General features: G+C 40.9%; 1 protein-coding gene across 2 annotated transcripts in view; it reads left to right on the top strand.

Moving 5' to 3' along the window:
* Positions 1-16,896, top strand: part of LOC140740537 (adhesion G-protein coupled receptor G1-like) — an 86,837-nt gene extending 69,941 nt beyond the window's left edge. For both annotated transcript variants that reach the window (XM_073069784.1, XM_073069785.1), the window contains exons 13-16: positions 5,726-5,994; positions 8,455-8,554; positions 13,963-14,240; positions 14,648-16,896. In XM_073069784.1, the coding sequence (XP_072925885.1) occupies positions 5,726-5,994; positions 8,455-8,554; positions 13,963-14,240; positions 14,648-14,727 (727 nt within the window). In that variant the 3' untranslated portion in view covers positions 14,728-16,896. The remainder of the gene's footprint in view (positions 1-5,725; positions 5,995-8,454; positions 8,555-13,962; positions 14,241-14,647) is intronic.
* The last annotated feature ends 1,073 nt before the right edge of the window (positions 16,897-17,969 follow it).

Genomic DNA, 17,969 nt, shown 5'->3' with positions numbered 1-17,969 from the left:
ATGGTTTTTTTCATAATTAGCAAACTTATTTACTTTGATATTTTGTTTTTGTATATTACTCTACCTATATAAAGAAAAAAGCTGACAAAGAAGGGTCTGACCTAGCAGCAATATTAAAAGATCTTGATCGAAAGTATGCCCTATCTCCAGATCCAAGTATATATAATAAGCGTATTGAAATCCAATCCAAGTATAATCTTCTGCTGACTTACCCAATTGAACAACAGCTGTTGAGAGATAAAACTCAATTTTACATTCACGGGGATAGAACTGGTAGTTTATTAGCCAATCGCTTAAAATCTTTTACAGTTAATCGTCAAATCACAGAAATTTTTAAAGATAATGGAACTAAGACATCCAACCATTCTGAAATTAACAATGTATTTAAAGACTTTTACCTTAAGTTGTATCAGTCTGACTCTTCTTCAGATGATACCTATATGAATGCTTTTTTCAGTAATATCAACATTCCTACATTGTCTGCTGATAGTCTAACACAGTTAGATCAGCCTATTTCCAATGAAGAAGTGGCTGAGGCTATACATGCTTTACATTCTGGTAAGACCCCAGGACCTGATGGCTTTCCTGGGGAGTTTTATAAAACTTTCACTACGTTACTTACACCTTATTTATCCTCTGTTTTATCACTTTAAATCAGGTGAACTCCCTCAATCATTTTATGAAGCTTTTATTTCTCTTATTCTTTAAAAAAAATAAAAATCCAGCTGAATGTTCTTCATACAGACCGATTTCTTTATTAAGTGTTGACGCAAAAATTTTATCCAAAATCTTAGCTCGAAGACTTGAAAATATTCTACCATCTATTATATCACATGACCAGACAGGATTTATTAAAAATCGTTACTCACATTTTAATATATGTTGGTTATTGAATGTGATATATTCACCATCCAAAAAAATCCTTAAATGCAGAAAAAGCCTTTGATAGGATTGAGTGGAATTATCTTTTTAAGACCTTAGATATTCCCATTTTAATATACGGCAACTGTTAAATGTTATGCATTCGCCATCCAAGGTAATATCGGAATGTGTAATTTCTCTGGATGCAGAGAAGGCTTTTGATTGAATTGAATGGAATTACCTATTTAAAACCTTAGAAAACTTTAATTTTGGGCCCAATTTTATTCATTGGATTAAATTACTATATTTATCTCCCTCTGTTCGGGTCCTTACTAATTTTCAGATTTCTAAACCAATTAAACTCCAACGTGGAACCAGACAATGATGTCTGTTGAGTCCTTTGCTTTTTGATTTGGTATTAGAACCTTTAGCAATTGCCTTTCTAGAGTCTAAAGATATCACCAGTATCTGAAGGAAAGGGACTATTCATGAAGTCCTGCTTTATGCTGATGACCTGTTGCTTTTTATATCTAATATTACAACTTCTTTACCCTCTGTGTTTTGCTTACTGACTAATTTTAGTCAGTTTTCAGGATATAAACTGAGTTTACATAAGAGTGAATTGTTTCCTTTAAATAATGTGATACCAACCGATATTAACCTTCCTTTTATAATTGTAAAAAAAAACAATCTACATATTTAGGTGTAACAATCACTAAGAATTACAAAAATTTATTCAAAGAAAATGTTTTATCCTTAATGAATTATGTGAAAAAGACACTTTCTAATTGGTCGCCTCTCTTTCTATCATTGATTGTGTCAGGGTCCGATCCGGAACCGCGTTCCGGGTTTTGATCCGGTCCAGGGGCTCCGGACTCCGGGTCCTGCAGTTGTCCCTCCCGTCACCCGTGATCTAGTTAGGACCCTCCGGGTTCAAGGAGACACACCTGTAACTCATTGAGCTGTAGGTGTTTATAAGGGTCCTTGGGACTGGGACCAGATGGGTGGTCGTTTTGTTCTGTTTCTGCGCCGGCTCCGAACTCGTCTCTGCATTCTGTTATCCTGCCCAGGCTCAGACCTATTCTTCATCATGCTTCTCTGCCCGTACCAGTATTGCCAGTATTGGTCTGCTCTCCCACCTTTCTTCCCATGCGCTGGTCCTGCTTCTCTGCTCGGTTTTGTTTTTCACGTGGTCGCGCTGTCTGCCGGCCGTTTCCGAATTTCCCGTTGTCATGGCTGTTGTGTTGGTCGACCTGGACCTATGCCCGTTCCTACCCCTTGCCCCTGTCAGGCACGTCTGGCCGACCTGCCTCGGCCCGGCAGTGGTTCTGCCTGTTCCTATCCCTTGCCTCCGTCGGGCGGCTCCGGCCGACCCGCCTTGGCCCGGCGGGGGTTCTGCCCCCTCCTTCTCTTCCGCCCGAACTCTGGGATAGTGCCCGCACACGCCTAGGGGTCCGCGTCGTGCCCAGGCCTCCTGTGTTTCCGCCTGGGAGGCGCCCCTACCCGGGATACATGCGGCCCGCCCAGGGAGGGCTCTCTGCTAGCCTATCGCCACCTAGACCTGTCTGTCTACCTGCCTGCCTGAACCCTGAATTCCGGGGACTTGTCTGTCTGCCTGAACCCCGGAGACTTGTCTGCCTGCCTGCCTGCCTGAACCCCGGGAGCCTGTCTACCTGAACCTGGACTTCAGGAGCTGCTCCACTCTGCCTGCCTGAACCCCACATACCCTTAAGTGCCATGGCATCCCCATCCTGTCCTCCCCCTAGTACTTCAGTGCCTGCGTCCTGCGTTTGGGTCCATCCGGCCCCTCTTGACAGATTGGTCGAATTAATTCTATTAAAATGAATATTTTACCTAAATTTATATACCTTTTTCAAGCCATACCTGTTTTTATTCCTATGTCTTTTTTTGATTCTCTAGATTCAATTCTTTCTTGCTATATATGGAAAAACAGAAAACCCCAATTAAATAAAGCCCACCTTCAAAAAAGCAAAAAGAATGGTGGTCTTGCTTTACCCAATCTTAGGTTATATTATTGGGCAATTAACATACGAAATCTTACATTCTGGTTATACTATATTAATCATGAGGATTGTCCAACATGGGTCTTTTTGGAAGCCAATTCTGTTATGAAATTTTCTATTATTTCTCTTCTTGCATCCTCTCTTCCTTTATCTGTAAATAAACTAACTGACTGTTTGGTGGTTAAACACACTTTGAGGATCTGGCTACAGTTTAGAAAACATTTTGGTTTATTGAGATTTTCTCTTTCCAGTCCTATTTTTTCTAATTTTTTTTAAACCATTTACAACAGATCTGTTTTTTTAGAGAATGGGATAGATTAGGCATTAAGCGATTTTGGGATCTGTTTGTTGGAGGGAATCTTTCTTCTTTTGAGCAGTTTTCAGTAAAATATAACCTATCAAAAACCCATTTTTTTGAATATTTACAGATTAGAGATTTTTTAAGATCTAAACTACATATATTTCCTACTAGCCCAGATAAGAACATAATAGATATAATTTTTAATTTGAAACCTTTTCAAAATGGCTCAATATCTTATAGTTATGGTCTGTTGTTGGGATTGAAATGGCTCCTTTAGATAAAATTAAAAAAGATTGGGAAAAGGATCTACAGACTTCATTATCTGATGAGAACTGGAGGGTTATTTTCAAAATGGTGAATTCCTCACCATTATGTGCTCGTCATTCCCTCCTACAATTTAAGTAGTACATAGGGCTCATGTGTCTAAAGACAAGCTCTCTCGTTATATTGCAGATATATCTCCTTATTGTGACAGATGTAATAATGGCGAGGCTTCATTAATTCATATGATTTGGTCATGTTTGAGCCTTGAAAAATATTGGAAAGATGTATTCCAATTTTTTTCTGTACTTTTTACAGTTAGTTTTAAGCCCAATCCTTTGTCTGTCTTAATTGGTATTGTTGAGGAAAGTGTTATAATTTTGGAGCCTTCTCATTCGTGGATACTGGCTTTTATTTCTTTCATGACTAGGAGGGTGATTTCGCTTAAATTAAATGTGGTTGCGCCCCCCCCCCCCTCACACACATGCTCAATGGCTATGTGATGTTATGTCATGTTTAAATCTAGAGAAGATTCATTGTTCAATTTCTGATTCAAACCAAGATTTTCCAATGTTATGGAGACCCTTTCTGAACTATTTTTAAAATCTTTGAATTCTTATTAAAATATAGATCTTGGCTATTATTATGAAACACTATATGATAAAGTACTCTTTTTTTTCTCTTGTTTTTTTTTACCAATCAGCTTTGTCTTGGTAGGGGGTGTAGATGTTTTTTTATAATTATAATTAACCATACTATTGTATTTCATCATTCAATTTATTTTAATTGATTGATCATCAATATGGGATACCGTGATTGTATCAGTGTGATTTATATATAGTGCATTTTGTGCTATCTTATTTTGATTTATAATAAGTATCCTTATGAATTTTGTATTTGTGTATATGAAATTCAATATAAATATTGAAAAAAGAAAGAAAAGAAAAACACAACAACACCTTGGCCAGACTCCCCTGACGTAGAAGCAAACACTCCTGATGTGACCACATCAGCCTCATCTATAGATGAGCCTGTCATCAGTGCTGAGAACCCACCTGATGTGCCTGTGGAGACTCATTCCCCAAAGCAAATGTTTCAGGACAGACGTTACCTGGAGAGGCTGAGAAGACCTCCCCAGAGATTTGAGTTCTAAATGGGTCTTAGACCAAAAGTTAAATTTTAAAAAAAGAAAAAGGTTTGTTATAATTTGATATTATTAAGTTACTTTGTTATAATTTGGAAACAAACGATAGGCATTTGTATGTTAAGGGTAAACATATCTGTTTAGCTTTGTGCCCCAGTTAAAAAAAAAGTTGGTACACTATTAAAATAGAAGGGGAGGTGTGTACCATATAGCCTACATTATAATAAGGGACTATTTTATGTTTTAGTAACACGTCATTGCATGCACTGTTAGGCACCTATTGATCTGTGTGTCAAGTTCAGACTCTACCAGTAAAGAACCATGAAATTTAGTTCCCATCTCCTGTGTTTTTATTAATAACATAGTTGTGTAACCAGGCCACATACACAACAAAAGGCAACAGAAATTCTGGGGATGTTGGTCCATCTCATTGTCCCACTCACCATGCCTGGAAAACTAATAGCAACCCGACTCAGGGTGCCAGCATTGCTGGTACCTGATGATTAACTCCCTGTGTGCCATCAGCTGTAACCTGGTTGTGCCCCCCCCCCCAACCCATTTCTGACTCACTCTGATCAATTCCCTTACTACCTGCCTCCTGATTCCAGTGTGGATCCCACACAAGCACAATAAAGTCCTTGGTGATAGCTCCAGACTTGCTGATGAAGTGTTTCAGTGTGTGAAATGCTGTGGAGGAGCTCGGCACCACAATGGCTGTTGGTCACTGCACTCTACAGAATGGTACTTAGCCTCTCAATCATTCATAAACATCTGAGGAACAGGATCACCAGAGAGAGACAGAAGTGGAAGAGGAGAGCAGGCAGGGGGAGGAGCTGAAGAAGTGAAGAATGATAGGAAGGGGATGTTCAGAGTCAATCTGAGAGTTGTTTTCTGGCTGGAATTCAGACTGTCCCTTTTGTAAACAGTTCTGAATCTGGTTCTCCATTCCACCACCATTCCCACAGTAATCTCCCTCTTGTTCTGACAGTCACCGAGCCCCTTGAAAATGACTAAAGCAGCTGCGTAAAGCTGAATTGTCTGTTTCCATGTGATATTATCTCTGTAGGATCAGAAAGGTTCTTGAAGTATGACTGCAGTTCACAATGTTGATATCTGGTTGTCTCTTTGTTTTAGGAAGACTAAAGGTGATCATACCACCCAGATCCACATTAACCTCTGCATTGCTTGCTTTCTACTGAATATGAATTTCCTGACCAATGAGTGGATTAGTAAGCTGATGATTGATGGTCTCTGTAAGACGATGGCTGTGCTCCTTCACTATTCATTACTGTGCACTTTCACATGGATGGCAATTGAAGGACTTCATCTCTACCTGATGCTGATCAAAGTGTTCAACATCTATGTCAAATACTACATACAAAAACTGGCTTTACTTGGTTGGGGTGAGTATTGGGTCATTTATTTTGCTTCCTCTTGACACATTGTGCTTTACATGTGGAACATGAGTTGGTCTAATAGCATATTTTTCCAAATAGTACTAGATGTTCAGATGCCTGATGTTCATAATTATAGAATCATAGAGCACTACAACACAGAAATAGACTCTTCAGCCAGTCTAGTCTGTGCTGAGTTGTTACTTTGCCTAGTCCCATTGACATGCATCTCCCATCCATGTACTAATCCAATCTTTTCTTAAAAATTGGAATCCTACCCATATCCACTACTTCAAATGGCACTTTGTACTACATCCACACCATCCCCTGAGTCACGAAGTTCTTCCTCAGCTTCCTGTTACATATTTCACCTTTCACCTCTAGTTTTAGTCTCAAACAGTGGAAGAAGCCTACTTGCATTTACCTTATCTATATCCATCACTGCCATGACATTTTCCCTTACCAGTTATGTCACAGCACCCCCTTCTATCCTGTCTAAAATGACAAAATCCCAGTCCTTCCCATCCTGCAACCAAGTCTCACTAATGGCTACAATATCATATTTCCATGTACTGATCCCTTCTCTAAGCTCATCTACCTTACCTACAATACTCCCTGAGTTGAAATAAATGAATCTCAGAAAACTGTATTGAAATAGATGCAACTTAGAACACCTGTCAATTGAGCATTGGTATTCCTAAACACAACATCATCACAAGACCTATATTATCTCCCATTTCTGGAGCAGGCATCAAATATGAAATTGCAAACCTTAGGTAGCTTCATGTCATGGAAGGTGGTACTTGCTAATGAGTTGCTCCAAACATTAAAGTTGTTCATTTACTTGCTCTGCATTTTGCTTCCTATCATTACTTGTAATGAAGCAATATTCAAAGAAAAGGCTCATTGACATTATTGCTTTGTTACCTTCAGAACACATCCAAACATTTGCCTTAGGCTGCATGTCTCACTGCTTCCCACAGATTTTTTTATCCTCACTTCTAAAGTTCTGAGACTGATTTTCTTGAGATTTTATTTCATTCCAATGCTTAACATGTCAAAGTACTCCTGCAGCATTTCAAACATACTCCTATCCTCATGGTTTCAATACATACTATGAGTTTCAGACACTCTATCCTTTTTGTTTATAAAGTTTTATCTTTTGTTTTAAAAGACCATAAGATATTGGAGCAAAATTAGGATACTTAGCCTATCGATTCTACTCCACCATTTCATCATGGCTGATCCATTTTCCCTCTCAGCCCCAATCTCCTGCCTTTCCCCCATATCCCTTCATGTCTCAACTAATCAAGAATCTATCAACCATTGTCTTAAATATACCCATTGACTTGGCCTCTACAGCTACCTGTGGCAACAAATTCCATAGATTCACCACTCTCTGGCTAAAGAAATTCTTCCCCATTTTGGATCTAAATGGAAATCCATCTATTCTGACTCTGTATCCACTGGTCTTAGACTCCTCAACCATAGGGAACATTCTCTCTACATCCACTCTTTTGAGGCCTTTCAACATTCAATAGGTTTCAATAAGATCCCCCCCCCCCCCCCCCCGCCCCTATCATTCATCTTAATTCCAGTAAATACAGGTCTGGGGCTATCTTCATATGCTCCCTTCTACAACTGATTTTTGTATTCTACTAGTTGTATTAATTCTTCTCTCTCTTTATCACTACCCCTCTGTCTCTATCCATCTATATACAATCGCTACCCCTCTGTCTCTATACAATTAGAAATAATTGTATTAATTCCTTTCTCTCTCATGATCTCTATTTATCTCTTTTGTCCATCTCTCTCCATCCAACAGTTTTTCCCCTACCTTGTACCATGCTAATTATAACTTTTCCCAATTTACCCTCTCCACAAAAACATTAGGGGAGGACTATCCATTTTGTGCAGCTTGTTCATTATCACAGAGATAAAAAGTGAAGAGGATTTTCAGTCCCTCTGCCTTCTTTCCAGCTGTAAAGCTCCTAACCTAGGAATTTCACGAACAGTGCACAATCAGACACTGTTAGCACTCACATTATTGATGACTCTGTCTCCAGTTATTTGAAGTTCAGTAAACCTACAAATTATTGTTGCAATATTGGTCCAGAACTTCTGGGAAAATTTAACTCATTTCTTTGAGATTGTGATCTGCATCACACTATTCAAAAGTAACTGGGACTGAATTGTGAATCTTACTGGGGAATTTGCAAGAATAATTCAATTGCAAAGTTTGTTGCCCTATCAAAAAAACATTTAAAGTATGATCTGTAGAGGTTATAATTCATCTCACATCTGCTATCCCTGAACACCAATTGAATGCAACAACTGAAAAATAATTTGTCTCTAATGGCAAACCTCCAATCGATAAAGCAATTACAGCTTAACTTTCTCAACAACATGCATAGTGAATTATATGTGATGACCACAGGATGAATAAATGTAATTTTCTTCTATTGACAGGCATCCCTGCTGTGGTGGTGTCTTTGTGCATTGCAGTGGACAAGGACAATTATGGACAGTTTCAAATCAAAATGCATGACAATAACAGCTCTGTTTCCATGTAGGTCTGGTTAACCATGCCAACAGAAATAATGTTGATATTTATCTCCATTGCTCAGTCTGTGACGAGAATTTCAGCTGAACTAGATGTGTGTAGGTAGAGTCATACAGGCAAGAGCACTCAGAGGTTCTGAGTCAGCTGACATTGGGCAGTCCATAGTGACCATGTTAACATCCTGATAATTAGAAGGAAATCTGCCATTAAAGAGAATCAGATTAGCTATGTTGTTCTCAAAAATCAAACATCCCACTGGCACTCTTTATTGTGAAGACAAACTGGAAGGTGACCAGAGGCCAGTATAGCATGAACATCATTTTGATAGGGTGAAAGGTGAAATGTTTAAGGGGAACATGAGGGGCAGTTTCTTCACACAGAGGGTGGAGGGAGGGTGGAATGAGCTGCCATCGGAAGTGATGGATGCACATTCGATTTCAACGTTTAAGAGAAATTTGCATAAGTGCATGGGTGGGAGTTACATGGATGGGAGGGGTATCCAGGTCTGTGAGACTAGACAGATGAATAGACTAGAAACATAGAAAACATACAGCACAATACAGGCCCTTCTGCCCACAAAGCTGTGCCAAACATATCCCTACTTTAGAACTACCGAGGCTTTACCCATAGCCCTGTATTTTTCTAGTGTCCATGTAGCCATTCAGGAGTCTCTTAAAAGACCCTATCATTTCCGTCTCCACCACCACTGCCGGCAGCCCATTCCACGCACTCACCACTCTGTGTTTTTAATTTTTAAAAAAACACATACCCCTGACATCTTCTCTGTACCAACTCCCATGCACCTTAAAACTATGCCCTCTAGTGCTAGCCATTTCAGCCCTGGGAAAAAGCCTCTGACTATCCACATGATCAGTTCTTCTCATTATCTTGTACACCTCTATCAAGTTACCTCTCATCCTCTGTCACTTCAAGGAGAAAAGGCTGAGTTCACTCAACCTATTCTCAAAAGGCATGCTTCCAAATCCAGATAACATCCTTGTAAATCTCTTCTGCACCCCTTCTATGGTTTCCATGTCCTTCTTGTAATGAGGCGACCAGGATTAAGCACAGTACTCCAGCAGGGGTCTGACCAGGGTCCTATATAGCTGCAACATTACCTCTCAGCTCTTAAACTCCATCCCACAATTGATGAAGGCCAATGCATAGTATGCCTTCTTGAACACAGAGTCAACCTGTCTCACAGCATTGAGCACCCTATGGGCTCGGACCCCAAGATCCCTCTGATCCTCCACACTACCAACAGTCTTACCATTAATACTATATTCTGCCATCATATTTGACCTACAAAAATGAACCACCTCAGACTTATCTGGGTTGAACTCCATCTGCCACTTCTCAGCCCAGTTTTGCATTCTATCAATGTCCCATTATAACCTCTGACAGCCCTCCACACTATCCACAACACCTCCATCCTTTATGTCATCAGCAAATTTACTAACTCATCCCTCCACTTCCTCATCCAGGTAATTTATAAAAATCACAAAGAGCAGGGGTCCCAGACAGATCACTGAGGCACACCACTGGACACCGGCTTCCATGCAGAATATGACCCGTCTGCAACCACTCTTTGCCCTCTGTGGGCAAGCCAGTTCTGGATCCACAAAGCAATGTCCCCTTGGATCCCATGCCTCCTTACTTTCTCAATAAGCCTTGCATGGGGACCTTATCAAATGCCTTGCTAAAATCCATAAATACTACATCTATGGCTCTTCCTTCATCAATGTTTAGTCACATCCTCAAAAAATTCAATCAGGCTCGTAAGGCACAATCTGCCTTTGACAAAGCCATGCTGACTATTCTTAATCATATTATGCCTCTCCAAACGTTCACGAATCCTGCCTCTCAGGATCTTCTCCATCAACTTAGGAACCACTGAGGTAAGACTCACTGACCTATAATTTCCTGGGCTATCCCTTCTCCCTTTTTTGAATAAGGAAACCAACATCCACAAGCCTCCAATCCTCCAGAACCTCTTCTGTCCTCATGGATGATGCAAAGATCACTGCTGGAGGCTCAGCAATCTCTCCCTCGCTTCCCACAGTAGCATGGGGTACATCCCATCTGATCCCAGTGACTTATCCAACTTGATGCTTTCCAAAAGCTCCAGCACATCCACTTCCTTAATATCTACATTCTCATGCTTTTCTATTCTCTGCAAGTCATCTCTACAATTGCCAAGATCCTTTTCCATAGTGAATACTGAAGCAAAGTATTCATTAAGTACCTCTGCTATTTCCTCCAGTTCCACACACACTTTTCCACTGTCATACTTGATTAGTCCTATTCTCTTACATCTTATTCTCTTGCTCTTCACATATTTGCAGAATGCCTTGGGGTTTTCCTTAATCCTGTCCACCAATGCCTTCTCATGGCCCCTTCTGACTCTCCTAATTTCATTCTTAAACTCCTCCCTGCTAGCCTTATAATCTTCCAGATCACTATCACTACCTAGTTTTTTGAACTTTTTGTAAGCTCTTCTTTTCTTCTTGACTAGATTTATAGCAGCCTTTGTACACCACTGATCTTGTATCCTACTATCCTTTCCCTGTCTCATTGGAACGTACCTACTCAGAACCCCGTGCAAATACCCCCTGAATATTTCCCATATTTCTTCCGTACGTTTCCCTGAGAACATCTGTTTTCAATTTATGCTTCCGTTCCTGCCTGATAACCTCATATTTCCCCTTACTGCAATTAAACGTTTCCCTAACTTGTCTGCTCCTATCCCTCTCCAACGCTATGGAAAAGGAGATAGAATTGTGATCACTATCCCCAAAATGCTCTCCCACTGAGAGTCCTGACTCCTGACCAGGTTCATTTCCCAATACCAGATCAAGTACAGGCTCTCTTCTTATAGGCTTATCTACATATTGTGTCAAGAAACCTTCCTGAACACACCTATCAAACTCTACCCCATTTAAACCCCTCACTTTAGGGAGATGTCAATCAATATTTTGGAAATTAAAATCTCCCACCACAATAACCCTGCTACTATTACTCCTTTCCAGAATCTGTCTCCCTATCTGCTACTCAATGTCCCTGTTACTATTGGGTGGTCTATAAAAAACAATAACCCAGTAGAGTTATTGACCCCATCTTATTCCTAACTTCCACCCACAGAGACTCTGTAGACAACCCCTCTATGACTTCCTCCTTTTCTGCAGTCATGACAGTATCTCTGATCAACAGAGCCACACCCTCACCTCTTTTGCCTCCCTCCCTGTCCCTTTCTGAAACATCTAAAGCCTGGCATTTGAAGTAGCAATCCTTGTCCCTGCACCATCCAAGACTCTGTAATGGCCACATCATCATAGCTCCAAGTGCTGATCCACGCTCTAAGCTCATCTGCTTTATTCATAATACTCCTCGCATTAAAATAGACATATCTCAAACCATTGGTCTGTGCACGTCCCTTCTCTATCACCTGCCTATCCTCCCTTTTGCACTGTCTCCAAGCTTTCTCTATTTGTGAGCCTCTCTTTCTTCTGTCACTTCAGTTCGGTTCCCACCCCTCAGCAATTCTAGTTTAAACTCTCCCCAATAGGCTTAGCCAGCCTTCCCACCAGGATAATGGATCCCCTCAGATTCGAGTGCAACCCATCCTTTTTGTACAGGTCACATCTGCCCCAGAAGAGACCCCAGTGCTCCAGAAATCTGAATCCCTGCCCCCTGCTCCAATCCCTTAGCCACGCATTTATCCTCCACCTCATTCTATTCCTATACTCACTGTCACATGGCTCCTGGTTCTCAACTTCTTTCCTAACTCCCTGTAGTCTGTTTTCAGGCCTTCTCCCTTTTCCTACCTATGTTGTTGGTACCAATAGGCACCACAACCTCTGGCTGTTCTCCTTCCCACTTCCAGATATCGTGGATGTGATTAGAAACATCCTGGACCCTGGCACCTGGGAAGCAAACTACCATCCACGTTTCTCTCCTGCATCCACAGAATCACATGTCTGACCCCCTAACTGAGTCCCCTATCACTGCTGCCATCCTCTTCCTTTCCCTGCCCTTCTGAGCCACAGGACCAGACTCTGTGCCAGAGGCACCACCACTGTTGCTTCCTCCAGGTAGGCCATTACCCCCCCCCCCCCCAACAGGACTCAAGCGGGAATACTTATTGTTAAGGGGGACAGCACTGGGGTACTCTCTAGCACCTGCTTCTTGCCCTTCCCTCTCCTGACTGTTACCCACTTCTCTGTCTCCCGTGGTTCCAGGGTGACTACCCACCAATAGCTCCTCTCTATCACCTCCTTACTCTCCCTGACCAGACAAAGGTCATCGAGCTGCAGCTCCAGTTCCCTAACATGGTCTCTAAGGAGCTGCAGCTCGACACACCTGGTGCAGATGTGATTGTCTGGGAGGCCGGGAGTCTCTAGGACCTCTCACATCTGACTCCAAGCACAGGAAACCAGCCTCACACACATACTCTCTGTCTTTATTTTAAACAGATAACCTGTAATTTCTGCTATTTTCTTTCCATGGACAAGGGAGATGAATGGTTACAGTGACTTGCATGTGACAGGTTATATGAGAAGTTTGACATACTTCAATTAACTCATTTTCTTCTATCTCCCATGCCCCTTCACAAATGCTGGATTGAAATATAAGGAAATGATTAAATTAAAGCCTTGCCTGTTCAACATTTATTTTGGACTAGATATCACTTTGCAGTGATTGGTCAGGGCATTGAGTGGAGAAAAGTCGGAAGTCATGTTAAAACTGCATGAAACCTTGGTTAGACCACATTTGGAGAATGCTTTCTTACATAAATGATGTGGAGACTTTGGAAGGGGTGCAAGGAAGTTCACCAAGATGTATCATGGGTGATAGAGTATTAGATATAAGAAGAGGTCGGGGAAATTTGGATTATTTTCTTTAGAGCATCAAAGGCTGAAGGGCAACCTGACGGAAGTAAATAAGATCATGAGTGTACAGCCACGATAGATAATCAGCCTTTTTCCCAGGTGGAAAAAGGTGTCTAATATTAGGGAGTATAAATTTAAGTTGTGAAGGGAAAGTTTAAAGGATATATACAAGGCAAGATTTTAGACACAGAGAGTAGGGGGTGCCTGGAACGTGCTGACATGGGAGGTGATGGAAGTAGGTAAGATGTTAAGATTTTGGAGGCATTTAGACAGGCACATGATCAGGCAAGAAGTAGAGAGATATATTCCACATGCTGTGAGATGGGATTAATCTAATTGGACATTGGGGCTGGCACAGACATTGTGGAACAAAGGGTTTGTTTCTGTGCTGGTCTGTGTTCTGTGTTCAGAGCCCTCGTGGTGTTAAAACGTTAGTCCAGAGTGTTGGAGCTGGTTAGGCAGTGGATCAGAACACTGGATACAATGGAAAATTAAATACTTAATGATTTATATATTTTCACACAGGTGCTGGATAACAAATAAGGTAGTCCATTATGTTACAAACTGTGGCTTTTTCGGCATGATATGGCTTTGGAACCTGACAATGCTAATCACCGTCTGTGTCAAGCTAGCACAGATGAGAAAAGGATTCGGTTCTGTGTCAAAATCTGTGTGGAAGGATCTGTGGGCGGTCCTCGGCCTCAGTTATTTGCTGGGCATCACGTGGGCTTTGCCATTTTTTTCACATGGACCAATGTACGTGGTTCAAACGTACCTGCTTTGCATCTTAAACTCCCTGCAAGGTTAGTGAGAGATTTACCAGGTATGTTGTGATAACTATAAATTAGTGGCCATATGATGGTATGAAATCTTGAAATAGTGGTGCAATTTTATTATCTTATTCATGTTTCAATTATTGATTTTAATAACAAGAGGAATTAACAGAAAAGTTTTTTGTTATATTAAAGGACATCCAGAGGATGTATTTGATATGTCTCGTATTTTATCAGATCTACATAACTATGTACACTGGACCAAATGCCGGCAGATATGACTAGCTCACTGGGGCAATATAGTCGGCATGGATGAGTTGGGCCAAAGGGCCTGTTCCCATGCTTTATGACTCTGTGTCAAACTAACTTATTTAATTGTTACTATAAATATTCTGCAAGATTTTAACATCCCAATGTAATTTTCTTAATTTTCACAGGATTTTTTATATTTTTGTGGTACTATACCATGAAACGACCATCCAAAGAGCAAACTACAAATTATACATCAGATAAATAAAGAAGAGATGGAAGTGATACTGTATTCATCTGCCCTGTATCATGATTTTCTGCAAAAGGCCTTGCTATTTATAAGCTTTGATTAATGCAATTTTTGTTCAAAAAATTAACATCAAAATCTTCTCAACATCTCTGATTAATCCCAAAGGTTTATTCGGTCCAATTAATTAATGATATAACTTTTATAATTGGGTAGCATAAAGATGAGAGCATCTGCAGATGCGGAAATCCAAGCAATGCTCACAAAATGCTGAAGGAAGTCAGCAGGTCAGGCAGCCGAGACCCTTCAACCAGACTTTATAATTGCACCTTGCTATTGAAGAAGTGGTTGAGCTAAGTTATTTAGGTGAGTTATTTAATGGGTTACAACAGTACAATCGAAGTCAATAAGATTTAGTGAGTCCATAAATATCAGTAGATGTTTGAGGAATCAAATTACTCAATATGTTTGAAAGGTACAGATGTTTTGGAAGTGACCAAATTGTAACTATACTTAATTCGACTTCAGAATCAGGTTTATTATTACCACCAACATGTGTCATGAAATTTGTTAACTGAGCAGCAGCAGCTCAATGCAATACATAATACAGAAGAAGACTAAAAAATGGAACTGCAATTTGCAATTTTACACCGAATGGCAAACTTACGGCTAAAAGTAAGGGTTACAATGATTAATTTGTTACATGCCTATTATCAAAATTACCCCCCCCCGTAATTCACAAATATTGCCCTCTTTATCGACATCCGCCCGATAGGTTGGATACATTGTCCTTCACAAGCAAGCTGCCGCCTTTGTGATTTGAGCTTACCAATCATCTTTTTGAAGCCACCACCCTGAACAAAGTGAAATAACAACCTGCAGAGTTCTGGGAAATTAAAGTGACATTATGCTACAGCACAGCAGTTGCCCTATTTCACAATGACATATCCTCTGACATACTTGAGCAACATTATAGGATTTTAAAACACAGATATTTTACAGGAACTTTTGTATTATACCAGTGTAAGTTCTAGCCTGTTATAATGATAATGTTTAGTCATAATAACAATTCTGCATGCAAACTTACTGTAATATTAAGGATGTTTTTACATGATATGCTTATTTGAGAAGCCGACGTATATTGGGAACATAACTCGTTTTTGGCGATTAACGTTTATGTAACGATCAAAATGCTCTTTTGGCATTTTGGAGAAACGAACAGAACAATGTGATACGAGTTAATTGACAGTGTTTAACACCACACCCCGGAGAGTGGCTGTAAGGGTAACTCAGTTTGACCCAGTAGAGTAGGGAAAAGGTCAGACGGTGTATCCTGGATGTCGGACCTGACCATTCCTCAGTGCTGCACGGATTCCAGTTAACATGTTACCACTGTACCTCCCTGAAGGAGCCCTGCAACTCCCTCAGTCCCATCCCTGTCACCCTGGGATCTCCAGCGCTGCTACCTCAGACTTCTTCACTCCTGCCCCCGTCCCCCTGGGACTTCCTGACAACCGCCATGATGTTGCCCGGGCGCTTCCTCTGTACTCACAGTTGCCCGAGAGCGCTGGTTTCAAGTGCCTGATAACTGAGTGGGGTTTTTTTTGTGTACCCCGAACATTATGCTTTGAAAATACACTTTGTGTGAAGCATGTACTGTACACTGAATGCAATCGGGATGTCATTATCTACATCCGTAGCACCAGCAGTATAACACATTCCCTCGCAATGGATCAACGCCAGTCACGTTCCCCGTTGGATGAGGTGTTCTCTCAGTGTTCAGCTCTGTGAGCTGAGTGCAGAACGACATTAGAAGCTGATGTGGATGAAAAGGGAAATGGGGCCCCCGGTAGCCCTTCCTAGTCAATATGAAGGATCCCACCGCACTCTCTAACAGAAGAGCATGTAAGAGCTGTGTACAGTATCTATTTTGCGGCGAGGTTATTATTGCAATCTGTCACGTGGGTTATGGAGCAGTTAGTTGTTTCGTCGTGGATGAAGGGGTAAACCACTAAATTATATTTTTTTTGTTGATCGCTAATTGGGTGTTATTGGAACGCTAATTACGTTGTTATACCGCTTAGTATCGCTAATATCGCTATTCAATCGCTAAGAAGACTTATGTCGCTAGTTTTTTATCGCTACAATTTCGTTCGTCTTTGCTGATTTCGTAATAAAGCATTAAACACACCTCTTCCGATTTGGAAATTCGTTATTTGTAAGCGTGGCATACCCTGATTACCCTGGCACAGTCTCAGCGGTTTTGGCTTGTTTTGGAGTAACTGCGACAGAGTAGGCCAGATAACCCTGGTTCTGACCAATATTCAACACTCAGACAACATCTCTAAAGAGGGTTATTTGATGATTAATACGTTGCTCTTTTGAAGTCTTGCTGTGCCCCGTTGTCTGCCCTTCAAAACGGACTTCACTGGCCATGACCCACTTTGATGGAATCGGAGGAAATTTTGTTTTAGTGTCAGACTGATTGACGTATACAACTTGGACTTAAAGCATAAACAGAATGTTACTGTCTATTCTGGTGGTTTGAAAAGGGGTTTGACCCTTGTGACTGAGTATCTAATGTATCACTTACTATATATGGCACTTTTATTTGTAATTGCAATAAAATGTATGTACAAAGCTTTCACTGGGATCCCATTTACAAAGATGTCCATTAACTCTACCCTGATTCTTCTTCAACTCAGTTCCATAGGGAGGACCTGCGAACTCCACAGGGACAGCGCGTGAGGACAGGACCGAGCCTGGGTTTCTGCTGAAGGCTGAGGTGTTCAGGCGTGGAGATAACCTACAACAAAGTGACAACATCTCTAGTTTTTCAAGTTGCCCTCCCGTCCACTCCACAAACACTACTTAGATCAGTTCTGAAAGCTTCCATTAGGTGTGGCTGCAGAATCAAATACCCTGTCCTACGGAGAAAGAAGAAACATGATGGATAACCGGCTGGCATATTAGAAATTGATACAGGAAATATTCCTGGACCCCAATTAGCAGCTAATACAATGCAGTCCTCAACCTGAGTAATGGATGTTCAGATTTCAAAGTTCACAGTATATTAAAGTACATATACAATATAGTACTGTGCAAAAAGTCTTAGGCACCCTAGGTTTTCTTTTAATGTAGTCTCACATAGTTTGGCCTCCACAGAGCCCTGATCTCAACAGCATCGAGGTTGTCTGTGATTTTCTGGGAGAACAGAAGCAAGAAAGACAACCAGAGTCTGTGGCAGAACAGTGGCAAGTTCT

Source organism: Hemitrygon akajei, chromosome 17, assembly GCF_048418815.1.
Source record: "Hemitrygon akajei chromosome 17, sHemAka1.3, whole genome shotgun sequence".
NCBI lineage: Eukaryota > Metazoa > Chordata > Chondrichthyes > Myliobatiformes > Dasyatidae > Hemitrygon > Hemitrygon akajei.
Note: the sequence above shows the minus strand (reverse complement) of the source record. Positions and strands in the feature narration are given on the sequence as shown.